The 16,939-nt window shown below is 39.2% G+C and overlaps 1 protein-coding gene across 4 annotated transcripts; it reads left to right on the top strand.

Moving 5' to 3' along the window:
* The first annotated feature begins 320 nt into the window (after positions 1 to 320).
* Positions 321 to 16,133, top strand: ERCC5 (ERCC excision repair 5, endonuclease). 4 transcript variants are annotated; one of them, XR_012660217.1, is made up of 15 exons: positions 321 to 591; positions 1,398 to 1,573; positions 2,082 to 2,197; positions 2,293 to 2,385; positions 3,778 to 3,838; positions 4,761 to 4,904; positions 5,828 to 6,035; positions 6,312 to 7,292; positions 7,687 to 7,916; positions 8,304 to 8,423; positions 10,155 to 10,368; positions 12,067 to 12,602; positions 13,037 to 13,237; positions 14,036 to 14,120; positions 15,466 to 16,133. XR_012660217.1 is itself a non-coding variant. In XM_075090299.1 (15 exons), the coding sequence occupies exons 1-15, from the start codon at positions 336 to 338 to the stop codon at positions 16,015 to 16,017; spliced, it is 3,582 nt and encodes a 1,193-aa protein (XP_074946400.1). In that variant the 5' UTR covers positions 321 to 335; the 3' UTR covers positions 16,018 to 16,133. The 4 variants fall into 4 exon arrangements, 3 of the variants coding, with proteins under 3 accessions (XP_074946400.1, XP_074946411.1, XP_074946423.1); XM_075090299.1 differs by having other exon boundaries at positions 12,067 to 12,211; XM_075090310.1 differs by having other exon boundaries at positions 321 to 585; positions 12,067 to 12,211.
* The last annotated feature ends 806 nt before the right edge of the window (positions 16,134 to 16,939 follow it).

The raw sequence follows: 16,939 nt of genomic DNA on the forward strand, positions 1-16,939 counted from the left end.
AATAAGCCTGTGTGGCCTCTGTGACTTCTAACATTTAACTTCTCAAATTCTGCAGGCTGATGACTGAACAAAACAGAAAAGGCAGGAGAAGTGGGGAGCCGAGTGTTACAAAAAAAAAAAAAAAAAAAAAAAAGGTGTCCCACGGTCGGCTGCGGAGGTCCCTCAAAGAGGGCAGTTGGGGCCAGAGGGGACGACGCCGGGGCGTGTGAGGGGCGAGCGGGGCAGGGCAGTAGCTCCCCGCGGGGCCGGGGCGGGGCCGGCCCCCGCACCGCCGCGGCGCCCGGCCCCGCCCCGGCGAACTACACTTCCCGGCGGGCAGCGGGGCGAGCGGGCGCATGCGCAGGCCGCGCGGGGAGGCCGCGGGGCTGCTGGGGGCGCTCGGCCTGAGGCGGCCGGTGCCGTGCCTGGGCGCCCCGACGCTCCGCTGCGCTCCGCCTGGCTGGGATTTTTTTTTTTTTTTAAAAAAAAAGGTTTTTCTTGTGCAGAAAGCTGAGGGAATCATCCGGAGGCGGCTCGAGCGGCTGGCGGGGCGCCTCGGCCCGGCGCCTCTGCCCAGCCCGGCCCCGCTCCTCACAGCTGTTCGAGGTGATGGTGCGTTCTCCGTGATGGAGCCTGCGTGGGTCGTGTAATCGCTGGGTTATTCCTTCTGCCTGCCTCGTAGGCTCTTCTCTCTCGAAGTGGCTGAGAAGGGACAATGGGAGTTCAAGGGCTTTGGAAGCTCCTTGAATGCACTGGGAGGCCTATAAACCCTGAAACCCTAGAAGGAAAAATTCTCGCTGTTGGTATCCTTTAGAAAGAAAGCTGAGGAACCAGATTTGCGGGGGAGACTGTTTTAACTGTTTCACTTATTCCGATGTAATATATTGTGTTTAGCATTTTAAAAAATATTTTAAGTTATGAAAACATTATGATAAGTAGATTTTATGCTTTATAGTATGTGTAATACTAAGCTCTTTATCTTTTTAATGTTTGGGGTTTTTTTTAAAAAAAACTTTTACTAGCTTCCTTACACAAGTGTTGGGCTATAGGATTTTGTGCTTTATAAATACATGTGCTGCTCTCACTAGGACTAAGATGAAAAAGTTTTAAATACTTTTGCATCAACTTTCCTATCAGATACTTGGTTAAATGCTGGAAAGATGTGGGAAGAAGTTACCCTTCATGTATTTATAGAAATAACTGGGGAAGTACTACTGCTGTATGGTTGTTTCAACTCTGCTTTTTGTCCAGGGCAGTAGGGGCAAGAATTCTTCTCCAAAGTTCACCAGGATTTGGACAGTCTTGGTTTCAATAAGCCAAACCTGGAACACTCAGTCAAATATGCGCACTTTATAGAAACTATTAATAGGGTACATGTTTATGGTAGCACATTTTTTCCTCTTAACGTTTTTTTTAAGATATCAGTATTTGGTTGAACCAAGCAATAAAGGGTGCCAGAGATCGTGGTGGTAATTCTATACAAAATGCTCACCTCCTCACTCTGTTTCATCGACTCTGCAAGTTACTGTTTTTCCGAATTCGACCTGTCTTTGTTTTTGATGGAGAGGCACCGCTTCTGAAGAGACAAACCTTGGTAAGTACCTTTGCTGAGTCATTGCAATGCAAAATAGGATGTATGTGTGCTAAGCAGCTATTTTCAGTTTCCTTCTTATTCTGCTTAACTTTCTGAGCCATGAGGATGGAGGGCTTGAAGTGCACTGCTGTGCAGGTGTTCTTTGCGGTCCCAGTCTTGGTTAGCTGTTGGAGCATGCAGCATCTCCCTTTGATACATTCAGGTTTGATTTGCCTAGAAGCCAGACTGCAGGGAGGTAGATGATGGTATAAGCCTGGGTCTTGCTCCAGAGTGGACCTGAATGCAGCTCTTGCAAGCATTTGTACCCAGAAGCTGAGAACTCTTCCCAGGTCCCACAGAGGAAACCAACATAGAGAGGTTTAGAGGATCTGAAGGTGATGTCCCCATTTATGTAGGATGAGTTAGGAATTGCTCGTAGACTCAGCACATAGAATTATAACAGTAATTCACTGGATGTGTGTCTTCAGAATCCAGCAAAATCTTGTTGGTGTTAATCTTATTTTCATAGGCTAAGCGAAGACAAAGAAAGGAAATCGCTGTCAGTGATTCCAGGAAAACTACAGAGAAACTCTTGAAAACATTTCTGAAGAGACAAGTCATCAAAACTGCTCTTACGGGCAAAAGGCAAGAATAAAAATTATTTTCCCTTTGTTTATAAGTGGCAGGTGTGTTTTTATGTAGCTATTAATCACTACTTTTTTTCTTTTTATTTCCCTAAGCAAGGAACTTTTGCCCAGTATTACAGAAGTTCGAAGGGAAGAAATTGATGATATGTATGTATTGCCTTCTTTAAAGGATGAAGAGAAGAACAGGTAGGTAGAATTAAGAAAAATAGCTTAAACGGTGTCATGGTTTTAGCTGGGATAGAGTTAATTTTCTTCACTGCAGCTGTTACAGTGCTGTGCTTTGGACTTGGTATGAAAATAATGTTGATAACAGAGATGTTTTAGCTGTTGCTGGGTAGTGCTTGTATTAGTCAAGGACTTTTACAGCTTCCCATGCTCTGCTGGGTGCACAAGAAGCCAGGGTGGGAGGGGGCACGGCTAAGAGAGCGGATTCAAACTGGCCAAAGGGATGTTCCATATCATGTAACGTCATGCCCAGTACGGTAACTGGGAGGGGCTGGCTGGGGGGGGCAGGCAGCAATTGCAGATCGGGGAGGGGCAGTGTTGGTCAGTGGGTGGTGAGCAGTTGCATCGTTTGTGGTTTTGGTTTTTTTCCCTTTTCCTTTTTATTATTATCATTATGATTATTACTATTTTAATTATTAAACTGTTCTTATCTCAACCCACAAGTTTTTCTTTTGCTTTGTCTCTTCGAATTCTCTCCCCCATCCCACAGGGGTGGGGGGAGTGAGCAAGCGGCTGCGTGGTGTTTAGTTGCCGACTGGGGCTGAACTGTGACAACAGCTGTAACAAACTCAGATATACGAACCACATTTTTTGATGCTGCCGAAAGGCCTTTGACCCAGGAAACTCCATAATATGTGAAGTGTATTTCTTTAATTTATATTTTATTTCAGTTTCTTTTTGGAGAGTTTTGTTTATAGCTCTGGCTACAGAAGCCTTCTAGTTACTTATGGTAAAGTAACAGAAGCAGCTTTCAGCCCACAGATTAAATTTCTACACTGGACTCATGTTTAAGGATGAAAGTGCTACCTCGGTCTCTGTGGCCATATCTCTACAACTAAATGGAACCAATTGCTCAAGCTTGTGTAGCTTGTGTGTGGCAGCTCGATTCTGGTTTGCAGTCCCTCGTTCAGTAGTGTAGATGTGCTCAGCAGGAGTAGGCTTTGTATATACTGGTGAAGAAGTCAAACTTGTGACATCTTCTAAAATAATGCTAAGTGGGAACATGAAGCTATCCATTAGATTATTCTTTGCACATCTTATATGTACTTCTATATACTTCAAGTGCTGACCAAATAAGAATCAGCTAATGATTTAAACAGCAACAGTTCTCTCAATCTAGTTTTAACTGGCATAAGCCTGCCTTCTTGCTTTCTCTTCAGATTTTTTGACTTGTGTATGTATTTGTTTGTGCATGTATGTGTTTGTATGGATACGCCTATGTATGTATGTGTGTACTTTGATGCTTTTGGGAATTTTTGTACTTATTGGTGACTAATGTCCTTTTGCTTAAAATACGAACTTTATTTTCCTAGGCAAATATCTACATCTTTTTTCTCTTTGCGATTTTTTTAGCTCAGAGGAGGAAGAAGAAAAAGAATGGGAAGTGAGAATGAGCCAGAAAAAGATGTTGCAGGTAAGTGCGTGTCCTAATGGCCCTGTTACTGTAAACAATCCTCTTGTTCATGTGCTATGCTTACAAGACAACAAGGTTATAAAAAAAAAAGTGTTTGGAGGTATACGTCCTACTGTAGCATTACTTGTCAAGGAAACAAGTTAATTTTCAGTACTCTCTGAATTCCTACTAATGAGGAAATACAAATGTAACTTTCTCCACTAGAACACCGCAGAATAAAAATATCTTATGGGTTGGTTGTTTTTTTTTTTTTCTGACTACTTTCTCTGGATATGTGGAAAAGAAATTGTTTTTTATAATGATATAAGTGAAATGTGTGCATTTGTGCACATGTGTATGCACAAAGAAGACAGCATATTTAACAAAATTCCCATGCTTCTCCAAATATGAATTGATGTTGAAGCACTTCAGTCCTTGAGGTTTCATAGATAAATTCTGTATTCCTTTCTGATGTGCTGATCTCTTGGGAAGAGAAGAAAAAGAAATATATAACCTAAGAAGAAGGCATAATGAATAATAAAATTATCTATGCTTTCATCAGAGTAACAAAAAAACCCCCACCAAACAAACAAAAAACTCTTGGAAATACAGTTTATCTTTGAAGTAGTTGGAATTCAGAAGGATAACCTCTTTGGAAAGGTAAAATCAGACTAGCTGAGGCTATAGGACCGGCTTGTGTGGTTTATACTAAATATATTTTTGTAAAAAGACTAAAACCAAGTTTCTCTGTATAGTGTACTTCAATAATTATGTACTTTATTTTATTAGGTAGTAGTTAATTCTTTTTTCTTAACTGTTTTCTTCACAGTACAGGAAGTAGCAACAAAGATTTTGTGGAGGGTGTTTTTGTTGTTGTTTGGAATGATGCTCTAAATATTTTACTGCGTAGTATAGGTGTTTATGTTGATTTCCATTTTTATAGGAAGAGTTGTGTGAAAATCCTCATTCTATAGATATTGAGTCAGAAGATTTCAACAAGCTGCCTCCAGAAATAAAACATGAGATCTTGACTGATATGAAAGAGTTTACAAAACGAAAAAGAACATTATTTGAAGCAATGCCAGAGGTAATATTTAAAATAATTTTCAAGCCATCAGAATGGAGCTCTTGCCATTAATGCAGGTGAAGACTACATAAGAATATCACATCTGGAAGGCTTTACCCCCAGGCCTGTTTAATCAGAGGGTGTTATGTGGAGGGGAAAAAAACCCAATGAGATAATGACTCCTAACAGAGCCTTCCCCTGTGTCTGTCCAGAGTCCCTATCTCTTGATTTCAGCTAAAATTGGCACAGCTAATTCAGTTTGGCAAGAATGGGAAAAAAGAAACCTGCTGTGTTTCATGCCTCCTCAGCATTACACCCAGGATTTCTATTGCAAGAACATACCACTGGTGTGGATAAACCAGGCAGAATGAACGCAGCTTCAATTCCAAACCCTCAGGTTGTTGGGGGAGGCGGCTTCTGTAATTTAGGTAGATGTGTTACTGAAGCCATTCAGGGACAAATGGGGAATCCTGTCCTATAGTGCCACTTCTACAATACCTTTTCAGAGCACAATTAGATTTTAAAAGTACAATATTTGTAATTTCAAATGATAGCTTGTGCCCGAGGGTAAGCTAAGAACCATCACCTTAAAACCATCTGTGTGGATTCTGTTAAAATTGCATTGTTTTGAAGATGGGGACTGGCTTGTTAGCCAGCTAAGTTTTGTTGGTCACGTCATTGAGATCTTGTTGTGTTTAGCTGGCATTCAGAGCTACTTAGTGGTACCTTTTAGGATTGTTGTGTGTAATGGGGCTAGTGTTGCTGTCACATGGGAGAACAGCAGTCAGTAAAAGACAAATGTTACCTGCTTAAAGGAAACTGAAAAGGCTCTCCAGAGTGTGGTAACTGAACTTGCTTGAAAGGTGCAGCTGGTGGCATTTTATTTAAATTGACTTGGTTGTTCGTTGTTGTGTTTCTTTGGTTTTGTTTTGTGTTTTTTTAAGGAGTCCAATGACTTTTCCCAGTACCAGCTTAGGGGTTTGCTTAAGAAAAGCAACCTCAATCGGTGCATAGAAAATGTACAAAAAGAATTGAGTCAACAGCACTCGGGTGAAATCCAAACACAATATGAAAATGAAGGTGGTTTTGTGAAAGAAGTGGAATCTAGGAGGGTAGTCTCTGAAGATACTTCTCACTATATCCTAATAAAGGGTATGTCAGGTTTTATTTTTATAAAACCTCGTTTGGTGTGTGCCGTTTGCAGCTGTCAGTTTTAAGAAACACCTGAATATTGTTTACAGGTGCATGTAGCCGATACTTTGTATGAAATATGTGTTGCTGTTAGCCATAATTAAATGTGATCTGTAAATGCATAGAAAACTCGTTTATTATCTTTATATAATGATGTTCATTATGTAAAATGGAATGATAGCATGAAGTGGTTTTTTTATTAAAAAAAAAGAAAATGAAGATAAATTTTTCTTTCAGGTATTCAAGCAAAAGAAGCTACCAGTAGAGACTTGGAAACTACTGCAGGAGTCTCCTCAAAAATGCTTGAATTTACTAAATCAAATAAAACCAATGAATCTCCTGCTAATGCAAAGCTAGCTGTATCTGACAAGCTAGAGATAAAGCAAGACGACAATGTGGTGACAGCACCACCCTCTCCTCGGACTTTGCTTGCTATCCAGGCAGCTATGGTAGAAAGCAGCTCAGAAGAAGAACTTGGGGGTGAAGATACAGGACGATTGAACGTGGGCCAGTCTGTAACAGAGGAAGGGAATGTGTCTCCGAGAACACTACAGGCAATTCAGCAAGCTCTGAGTGATGGTGAAAAGAGGGAGGAAGTTGTTACTGTTAGAACTGAAGGAGTGCTGCCAGAGAGATCAGAAGTGAAGGATTTTCTGCTTAGTAGCTCAGATGAGGAAGATCAGATTCCTGAAGTTATGGAAGGAAAAAAGATACCTATGTCTATATCTGTATCTACATCTACACCTACTTCTACAATTCATTCCTCAAACCAAGTGGTTGCGCAAGACACTGAATTTGAACAAAAGAGTCAGGAGTTGGAAAAAAATCATATTACACCAAAGGGCACCAGTATATCCAGAACTGGAAGTTCTTCTTATATTGACAATACTAGAAAAGGCAAAGATGATGTAGGCAGAGAAGAAAATGTTTCCAAAATGGACTTGAATTCTTTGGGAGATAAGGATATAAACTTGTACACGCAGAAGCCAAGCTGTTCCCCTGCACAGACTAATATAGGGGATTTGATTCATGCTGAAACAACAGACCTTTCTAAAAATGAGGAAGACTTGAAAATTTCTGAAAATATAGAGGAAGTAATTTCACAGACAGAAGAGAATGTATCTGAGGTACAAAAGGATATTAGATTTTTTCCAGAAGAAAAAGGTCTGGAGGAGGAAAGAGAAGGGATATCACAGTCTGAAGACAGTGATTCTGATGGTATGTGCCTTTTAATTGTGTAAAAAGATAAGAAAATAGGACCTCATTGTATTTGTAGTCAGTTGAAGTTAACCTTTTCTCCTAGTAAGAAGTGCTTTAAAATACATCTATTCCTACACATGTAGGAGATGGGAAGAAAATCTGAGCTATGTTTTTTCCCCTTGGTGTTATCTTTTACCATTGAAGCCTGAGCATACAATAGGGAGTCAGGGCAGCATGCTGTTGTGTACATTGAATTTAACTGGTGTATTAATGGTCAACCACTTGCTTTCTGTAATTTTGAAATCCTTATATCTATTTACTGCATATAATCACTGCCCAAGTTAATGAAGCATACAAATACTTCTTTTCACACAAACAGCAGGAAGTTGAAATCTTTATTTTCCTTTAATAGGAAGCTTTATTGAAGTGGATACTGAAATTAGTAATGAGGCTGAGTTTCCTACTAAATATGATGAAGAACTGGGTGGTGAAACAGCACTTCCAGAAATGGAGACGGACAGACATGACACTGTCACACAGGATGTGCTGAAGGAGTCTGAAGTGCAGTCGGCAAATGATGAGAATGTTGAAAGAGAAGATGATGGTAAAGATGCAGTGGATGAGTGGGAAGACATCAGTTTGGTAACTCCTTGTTGTTTGTTCTGAGCTACTAATGAAGTTCTCTGTCCCCAAGTAGTTCTTAAGGAAAACTGTTGGATGGTTTCTTACTGTTTCATTGCTTTCTCATATAAGTATCTAATTCCATAGAAACCAATTTTTTTTTCTTTAAAGATGATGGTTAACCACAATCTCCCTGAAATCAGAGGGGAACTTTAGGGTTTTACCACTGTGATGAATAGACCTGTCTCTGGTCATATAATTTACTGCCTTAGAGAAGCTATGACAACTTCCAAGTGTGAATTAATGAAGCATGTAACTCTAGGATAGTTATAGTTGGAGACTTAATGCTTTACTTAACTAAGTATACCTGAATTGTTGAAACAATGAAAATCTTGTTTTATTTTTCAGGAAGAACTAGAAGAATTAGAAAATGACCTTTCTGCTGAGCAGAATGTGCTTCAGGCTCAAAAACAGAAGCAGGAACGTGTTGCTGCTTCTGTAACGGGACAGATGTTCTTGGAAAGCCAGGTAGTATTTGTTGAATCATTTTGATTTGATAGTGTGATGTGGTCCCCCCCTCCACCCAAGCCAAACATTTTCTTAAAAGTTGTTAGTAATTTTGCTTAATTATAGGTCACATTTTTTCCTCTTAGGAGCTTGTTTTCTTCAGTCTGCTTGATTTAAAATATTGAAAGTATTGAGATAATCTTGAATTCCAACAATTTTAAATAACTGTTATAGTATAAAATAATAATAAAATTATGAATAAATTAACTTCTTTTTAAGCACCAACTTTTAAAGGTTCGGTCAGTTTGATCTATGGCCTGTTGCTGTGAAAGGCGTAAATTGAGCCAAAAAAAGAAGTGAGGAAGTTACATTCAGCAGTATGGAATTGATGTAATCTGGGTGTTAGGTAAATTATGATTTCCTCTAGGGATTAAAAGATAAAAGTTTATAAGGAATCCATATGGTCACCCAGGTTTATGCCCTGGGTAACTGATTGCAAAGAATTTCCCCAGTAGCATAAGCCTCTAACTTCTGTTCCAATATTAGCATTTGAAGGTTAATGCAGTCTAATACAAGGACACAATGTGTTGGGGTTAACATGTCTATGATATGTTATGTTACAGGTACAAAATATAGAATATATATATGTTACAGATACTAGTGATAGTATCTGTGATGTAATGAATTTATTCTAACTAATTTTGTGAAATATAATTGCTTTTATTTTCTTCGCATAAAAGGCTTAATTTAGAGTCTTGAAAGGACTGACATTTTTGTTTCCTTCGTTAAATATTTGCTCATACTTGTTTCTTCAGATTATTTATTTGAAGGGCAGTAGATTGCGCTTCTGTAATATTATGTGCCATATAATGGTAGATGCACCATTATTGTTGTAAGTCTTTTGACCTTGTGCTTTTGGTCTTTATTACAATAAAAGTTGTAAGTCTCGAGACTACCTTTATCAGGGCTCAAAAGCCAACTGCAGTGAGAAAAGGGTGTGTATATGCAGGTATACGTACACATATCAAACGTATTTAATAATTGTACACCTTAGCTTTTGCAGTGATTATTACATCCAGCTTGGGAGCAGGAGAGTAAATGGAAAGCATAATTCTTGGAGATGATGTAATCCAGCATTGTGTAACTAACACAAGCCTGTAAACCGTGTGTGTGTGGGATATTTAACTGAGGTTAAATAATGTACTCAATAAAAGCAAATTATGTAAAATGTATCAAAATACATATATATCAAAACACCATCCAAAGGATCACCAGTCTGCACACTGTTTCCTGCTTGATATTAATGTTTCTCTATGCTTTCATACTATTTTCTGTGTTAAGGTGATGACTGGTTTTTATTTTTATTATTTTTTTCACTTTCTTAAAATTTTTATTTAACCCTTATCTTTCTTTCATGGAGCCCACATAATTGTAATGCATGGACTTTTCTCCATGTTATGGAAAGCACAATACTTAAGTACGCTTGTGTACTTAAGACAGCAGATTCTCAAAGTGTGTAGTAATAGTGTGACCAAGTAGTGCTTGATTTAAGTGGCGCTGTCTGCCTGAGATGAGTAAGTGAGGTTTCCCCCTTGACCCAACTCTGCGTGGCACTTTTCAGCAGAAATTAAGATTTGTTGTGAAATATTAAATACCTCCCAAGCAGGAATCCAGCAGTTCAAAGTCAAGCAGAAGTATAATAGAAGTTCATTCTTCAGATGAAATATTAACTCTTTTCTCTCCATCCTGCAGGAACTCCTCCGTCTGTTTGGCATTCCATACATTGAAGCTCCAATGGAGGCAGAGGCACAGTGTGCTTTATTGGACCTTACGGACCAGACCTCTGGGACGATCACGGATGACAGTGATGTTTGGTTATTTGGTGCACGACATGTTTATAAAAACTTCTTCAGTCAAAACAAATATGTGGAATATTATCAGTATGTTGACTTTCAAAACCAGCTAGGTAAGCCTCAGGTACTGATTTGTTAAATACCATCTTTAATAAGACAGTGCTGCCGTGTGTCTTTTGAAGTTGTATTTTCTACAGAATTTTGTGTGTCTGTTATTAGAATGCCTGTTCTTTGGAGAGTCTCTAAAGACATGCAGTTGGGTTGCTGTTTGTACTGCCAGATGACCCCCCCTGAATTTACAGACACCTGCATTTAATACATTGAGCTAACGTGATCATCAGGGCAGGAGGGATGAAGTATGGTACCAGGTTCTGCATAAACGTCAGCATGGCTTTTCTGACGTGGTGGGAAAACTATATTCTGATGTCATCAGATTTGTAGTCTCTTGGCAATGGAAGTTAACTTTGGACATACTGACATATAATGCATTAGAAAAGGATCTGGCATATGCTCTGTAAAAGGAATTTCATTTGTTAATGCTGACAGCTTTTTTCCTTCTTTCAGATTCCTCTGGCAGCAGTCCAGTCAAATTGCTGCTGATTATGTTGAACTACTAAACTTCAGTGACACATAGTGTATTAAGGAAAATGGGAGCCAATTCTACCATTTTCTTATGCCTTGTTTAAGCAGAACTCTTTTTAAAATCAGTTTTGACACTTTCAAAGTTGAGAGGGGATATAGACTTTGAAATAATACTTTAATATCTTCAGCATGTAAAATTTCACAACATTTTTAGGTGGTGAAAAATGCGTCTTTGGTTTCTTCTCCCAGCAAATTGAAACATTTTTTTTTCCCCTACTTACACCTACTTAGGTATGCTACTGTAGCTTACTCGGAAAGTATTGCTGTAAAAGCATGTGTGTGATTTTAGCTGTTATTAGTGTAATAAACCAGAGTTCTTATTTATTTATTTATTTGGGGAAAATAGTCACCATCCATCTTCATGTCATATTCCTGTGGTCTTGTACTTTACTCCTTTCCTGTGCGTTGCACAATTTTTCTCTCTTGACAGTTGATGAATATCCTAACTGGCATGCAGATGGCCTTGCTTTCCGTGCTTAGACACACATCCCTCCTTTTCTCCACTGATTTTTTTTTTTTTTTTAAGTTTTAATTTTTAAAATTTTTTTAAAAATCTAAACTCCTGAAGCTAGTCACTGATTTTCAGTCTGGTTGCCTCAGATCTTACAGCGTACCAAGTAGAAGCAGTAAGCTGAGTTCTTCCTTCTTTCTGGCTGTTTCACAGGCTCTTTTGGTCTACTTAGTAACTGCACTAGCACAGAGCAAAAGGATTCCAATTTGGGAACTCTTTTAAGAAGCAGAGGCATTGACATTATGGACTAGAGTTCAGACTGAATGTTTTTATTTCCGGTTCAGGGGTTATTAAATTTAGGTCAGCGTTAGATGTGAACAGGACAGTAACTGGAGTAATATATGTAAAACAATATCTTTGAGCTCATAGAAACTCAGAATTTCCCATTGCCCTTTACACTGTAAAGTGTTAATTTTGGCAAGATGTATTTGCCGAGTTAGGACAACTACCGGTGCTTGAGCCAGCAGTAGTGTATTGATGTTGCTCCAGAATATAATTTTGCAAATTCTGATGTTGAATTAAATGTGATTTTTACAGAGTTAATGCCTTTGTATTCCTTTTGGTTTTTGCCTTTCAGATAATATGTTATTTTTTAGTTTGTAAGAGATCAGATGCTGAATCCACTGGTTTTATTTGGTTTATGCACTTCCTTTTGCAGGGTTGGATCGAAGCAAGCTGATTAACTTGGCATACTTGCTTGGAAGTGACTACACTGAGGGCATCCCAAATGTTGGCTTTGTAACAGCGATGGAGATTTTAAATGAATTTCCTGGGCATGGCTTGGAACCTCTCTTAAAATTCGCGTATGCTTCATCACGTTTTGCTTTTTTTGTCTCTCCATATTATGAATATTAATGAATATACTTTCCTGCCGTTTAAGCATACAACAAAACATATGACCATCATTGACCATCATTAAGGAGACTAAGTTAACTGTAAAATATCTGACTCCTTGTATCACTATTTGAAATGGCAGGTAAATAAGGTGCCATGTTGATACAGCAATTGCAGTGAGACTAACGAAGACAATAGAACAGCTGTAGAACTATGCGACTGCCTCTGAGTTTGTTGCAGAGCTGGATCCGTAGTGGAGTGGAGGTTTATTCTCCCTGAGTTTGTGAGAAGGTGCTGTAGCTTGCTCGTAGAGAAAAGAGACTTGAGTGAGGAATGGATGACCTGGAAAGAGACAGACAGGTAGGCTCTGGCAAAGAACAAGATTGGAAGAGGGCCAACCAGTTGTATTGGCAATGGCAAGGATGGCTAGAAGTATTTTTTTTTCTTCCTTTTTTTTTCCTTGCATACTGAAAAATCTCCAAAAATAATCATCATGTGTGGAACATCCTCCGCAAGTGAGGCTGAATTTAGGGCCTTCTGTTTAGCAGCTTATGGGGAATCCAGGTGATGTTTGCTGCTGTGGCTTACAATGGGTGCATTTACTGTGTATGTTTTGTCTTCTCTACTTTCAGATTATATGTCCCTTTGGCCATTTTTTATTTGGAAACTTCCTACTTCATCTCATGTAGTAACTGAAGTAGGGAGACTAAGGCTATTGAAATTAGTATGGTGGCTCTTGACATTCCAAATCATATTTTTTGGATGCAAATGAATACTTTCCTCTTTTTTTTCAGTGAGTGGTGGAATGAGGCTCAGAAGAATAAGAAATTGAGACCTAATCCACATGATACCAAAGTCAAGAAGAAACTGCGGGAGCTGCAGCTCTCCTCAGGTTTCCCAAATCCAGCAGTGGCAGAAGCGTACCTGAAGCCTGTGGTGGATGAGACAAGGGGTTTGTTCTCCTGGGGGAAGCCTGATGTAGAGCAGATCAGAGAATATCCTTTTACTGCATGGCAGGACTTGTTAGCTAAAAGTACTCAGATTAAAGTTCATGAGGCTGGTTGGTGAGTCAGTAACATAGTGTCAAATTCTTAACACCTCATAGGTGTGAGGGGGCCCCTGCCCTGCCTGCATGTGCTCTGCTCCAGTGATGCCGGCTCTGGATGCAAAGAGAGTCTTGTAGCTGGACTGGCTAGTTTGTTGTGATGTTACCTGTTTCGCGACTTAGAACAGGACTGTTTGTATGTTTCCCATCTTTCACAAATACGTTTCAAAACCTAGTTGGAAATGGTGATTCAGTCTGCGCTTTTTCCCTAGTTATTCACTGCATTTCTTGCAGTGATGTCTGTTTCTTGTGCCCGTTGCAGGCTGAGCTGCAGTGAATTCTTGAAAAGTAGATGGCAATGCATGCAGAGCTAATACTGTTTTAAACATTAAATGAAACTTACACTCGCACACACTGCAAAAGTAAGGTTTACTTACAGGTATTTTCTCATATGGCAGTACCGTATAGCCAAATGAGTTCTGTCTTCATGCTTTTGGAAATGTTGGTATTAGAGAAAAAGCTCTGTAACTAATAGAGATGTAACAGCATGATTAAGATACGTAGCGTAATACTGGAACCATCCACGTAAGTCAGCTGTAATAATTTAGAGTATTTTCTCTGGTTTTGTAGTAGAAAAAGGTTTGAAGTAGAGCAAATTTCCTCCAGTCACTGTTTGAGGAATTTTCATTTTATGTGTTTACAAAATACTAGTAATAGCCGTTTTGTAAAGTTCCTTAACTTTCTGCACGTTCTGTAAGGATCACTTCGGCTGGACCAGGACAAAGATAGACGAAATCCTTTTGCCTGTGATAAAACAGCTGAACTTGCAGCAGGTAAAGTATAAAACTATGTGTAGTTTTAGAGTAACTGGAAAATTTTAAGAGAAGCATTTTCAAATGAACAGCAAGGTTTTCATCTAAATACATTTCTCAGAAATTGGGATTTGGCCTTTTTTTTAATCTTAATTTGGTCTTTTTTTGTCTTTTATATATGTTATTTTTTAAAAGTCATTAAACTTCTCTAGACTTCATTTCTGTATGATTTGGGTGTGCTGTGAGGCACTTTCTAATTTCAATTGTTGGTTTAAAATTTTGCTATCAAGCACTTACCTCAAGTCCAAGTTGCCGTTTGTTATGGGTGTAGCTGAAGCTACAGGTACCTCAAGCACCTCCAGTACTTCTAAAAGACAACGTGCTGTCTCTAAAAACCGTTTATAAAAATACCCCTGAGATTTTGGTGAAGTGAAACTGACCATTTGGTACCAGCCATATCCCTTGAGGAGGAGTGCAGGCTGAATCATGGAGTGAGTGCTCGTTAATAATATTACTCTAACTTCCAAATAAATGTTCTGTGAACTTTAATTGTGAATAAAAAAAAAAGTGAATAGTGGTACGCGCTGTGATACTGTGAAAGCCAGTTGTAAAACTGGCCACCTAAGGTCAGATTCTTTTCTGCTTTTGCCATAAGCAAGATTCACGGTCTAAACCAGTGTTCTAGGTTCTCTCTGTTGCTCAAAGGAGTGAAAGGTGCCAAAACCCGTAGTTAAACCCATATGCTTTCAGGTTGAGTAGAACATCATTTGGAAGTATCTGTCTCAGACAGTTTTAGAGGGAATAGAGAGGGCTAGCTTGGTCTATACAGCAAGCCCAGGTGTGGCTGAGTAACACAGACCCATTGTGCGTGACTACTTCTAGTTCTACTCTTAAATCTTTCTGGTGTAGCAGCATGTGTTACAACAAACTAGAGTCAAATGTCGGCATTTTGTTGCACTAGCATATGCAACTGTAAAGTGCACTTACAATGTTTGCTTAGTAAACATTCTGTTGTTTTAACAGCTTGAAGCTAAGGATGCGTTTGTAAGGACGTACTTAAAAGAGCTACAGAGATTCTCTGTATTAGGGTTGAAAGTAGCAACATATGTCTAAGCAGCAGCGCAGTGTTTATAAAATTTCACTGCTCTTTGCTTATTTAGTTTCTGCAAAGCTTCTTGTTGCATAGTTTATAACAAAGTATAGGTATTACTATAACACTTTGTTATTAACATCTATTTTCATGCATATTAACGTCATTAGTCCTTTGCCCTGCTTTAATTTTGGACGCTTGGTGGTATAGCTAAGATAACAACTGAATTCCCATCACAAAAACATCCAAAGGTGTTTCTCTGTTTTATATTGATAGACTCAGCTTCGAATCGATTCATTCTTCAGACTAGCACAGCATGAAAAACTAGCTATTAAAAGTCAGAGACTGCGCAGAGCTGTGACCTGTCTGAAGAGAAAGGAAAAGGAGGAAGAAGCTGATGAAATCCGGGAGGCCACTGCTCTTATGGAAACTGAACTTAAACAGTGTGAGGAAAGGAAAGGGGAAGGTACTGCAGGCGTCGCAAATCTTCACGCTGTGGCAACAGAAGCCCGAAGAGGAATGAGAAGAAAACATTCAGATTCCAGAAGAGAACATTTATCTGGAGGTGGTTTTATTGGGAATTTGCATCTTTCACAAACTTCTAGTGACTCCTCAGTAGAGGAATTGGAAAGCAGAGAATCAGGCAAGAGAAAAAGGAAGAAAAATGTCTCTGCAGTGGAGACAGCAGACCATAAAAAGGGGTGCAGCAGCTCAAGTGGTGAGGATGAAGAACCAGGAAATGTAGTCATGGTGACTGCCAAGCCTGTGTTTGAGGGCAGAAAAAAGAAATCACAGAGTAAGAGAGGAATTAAAAAGAAAAAGTCTTAAAGGCAAAAAGTCTGTAAAAAGAGAGACTGTGTCTGTGTGTGTTTTTAATGACTTAAGCTGTGTATATATTCTAATGAGTTTTTGATAAATAATAAATTATCCCTATTTGTCATGCATTTTGTGTCCGGAACTTAAACGAGGGGACTTTAAATGATGGAGGGGCGGGGAAATTAGGACGTTTACTCACAAAGACCTAGAATGGACTTGATACAAGTTTTCTGGTTTGAGATTTTAAAATTGAGCCAAAATGTGATGCCCGTTCATTTGCATTCTAACTGAGGTGAGAGAGCTGTTAAAAACCAAATGCAGTCTGTTGCTTCCTTAACTTCCACTTAAATGAAACTTAGAAATAACCCAAGTTGCTTTCAAGGTGCTGAGAGAGGGAAAATCTCACTAAAAGAGTTAGTGGTGGTGTTCTTACTCCCCTCGTTACGCCCGTCTCAAAAGTTTTGTGCTCAAGGTAGTATCGAACTGTTCATGAGACAGTGTAAGCCCTGGTAAAATCTCACAGAAGATCACGCAGTACAGTAAGTCCTTCTATAATCTGAGGTGCCATAATTGTTTATGTTCTGATTGTAAATGTCATGTTTCTAGATTTGGAGTTAGATGACCACGTCCAAAGACAGAATTTGTCTGCAAAAGTGATGTTCAGAGGTACCCGCTGGTTGCAGCACTCATGTCAGATTTATCTGAGAGAGAAAGAGTGTGTTAGGCTCAGATTTCCCCCCACCTCACCTGCCTCTCTGAACGATTGTCGAATTTATTTATAGCTCCTGTGGATTAAGGTGGGAAAACACTGAATGCTGCCAGTTGTGCTTCTGTTCTTAGGTTACAGCTTAGTCCGTGCTTCTTTTGCTGCCTTGTTTGGTATTTCTATTTCATTCCTCATTGTTTTGTTGTTTGAAAGCCCAAGTCCATACAA

Source organism: Phalacrocorax aristotelis, chromosome 1, assembly GCF_949628215.1.
Source record: "Phalacrocorax aristotelis chromosome 1, bGulAri2.1, whole genome shotgun sequence".
Taxonomy (NCBI): domain Eukaryota; kingdom Metazoa; phylum Chordata; class Aves; order Suliformes; family Phalacrocoracidae; genus Phalacrocorax; species Phalacrocorax aristotelis.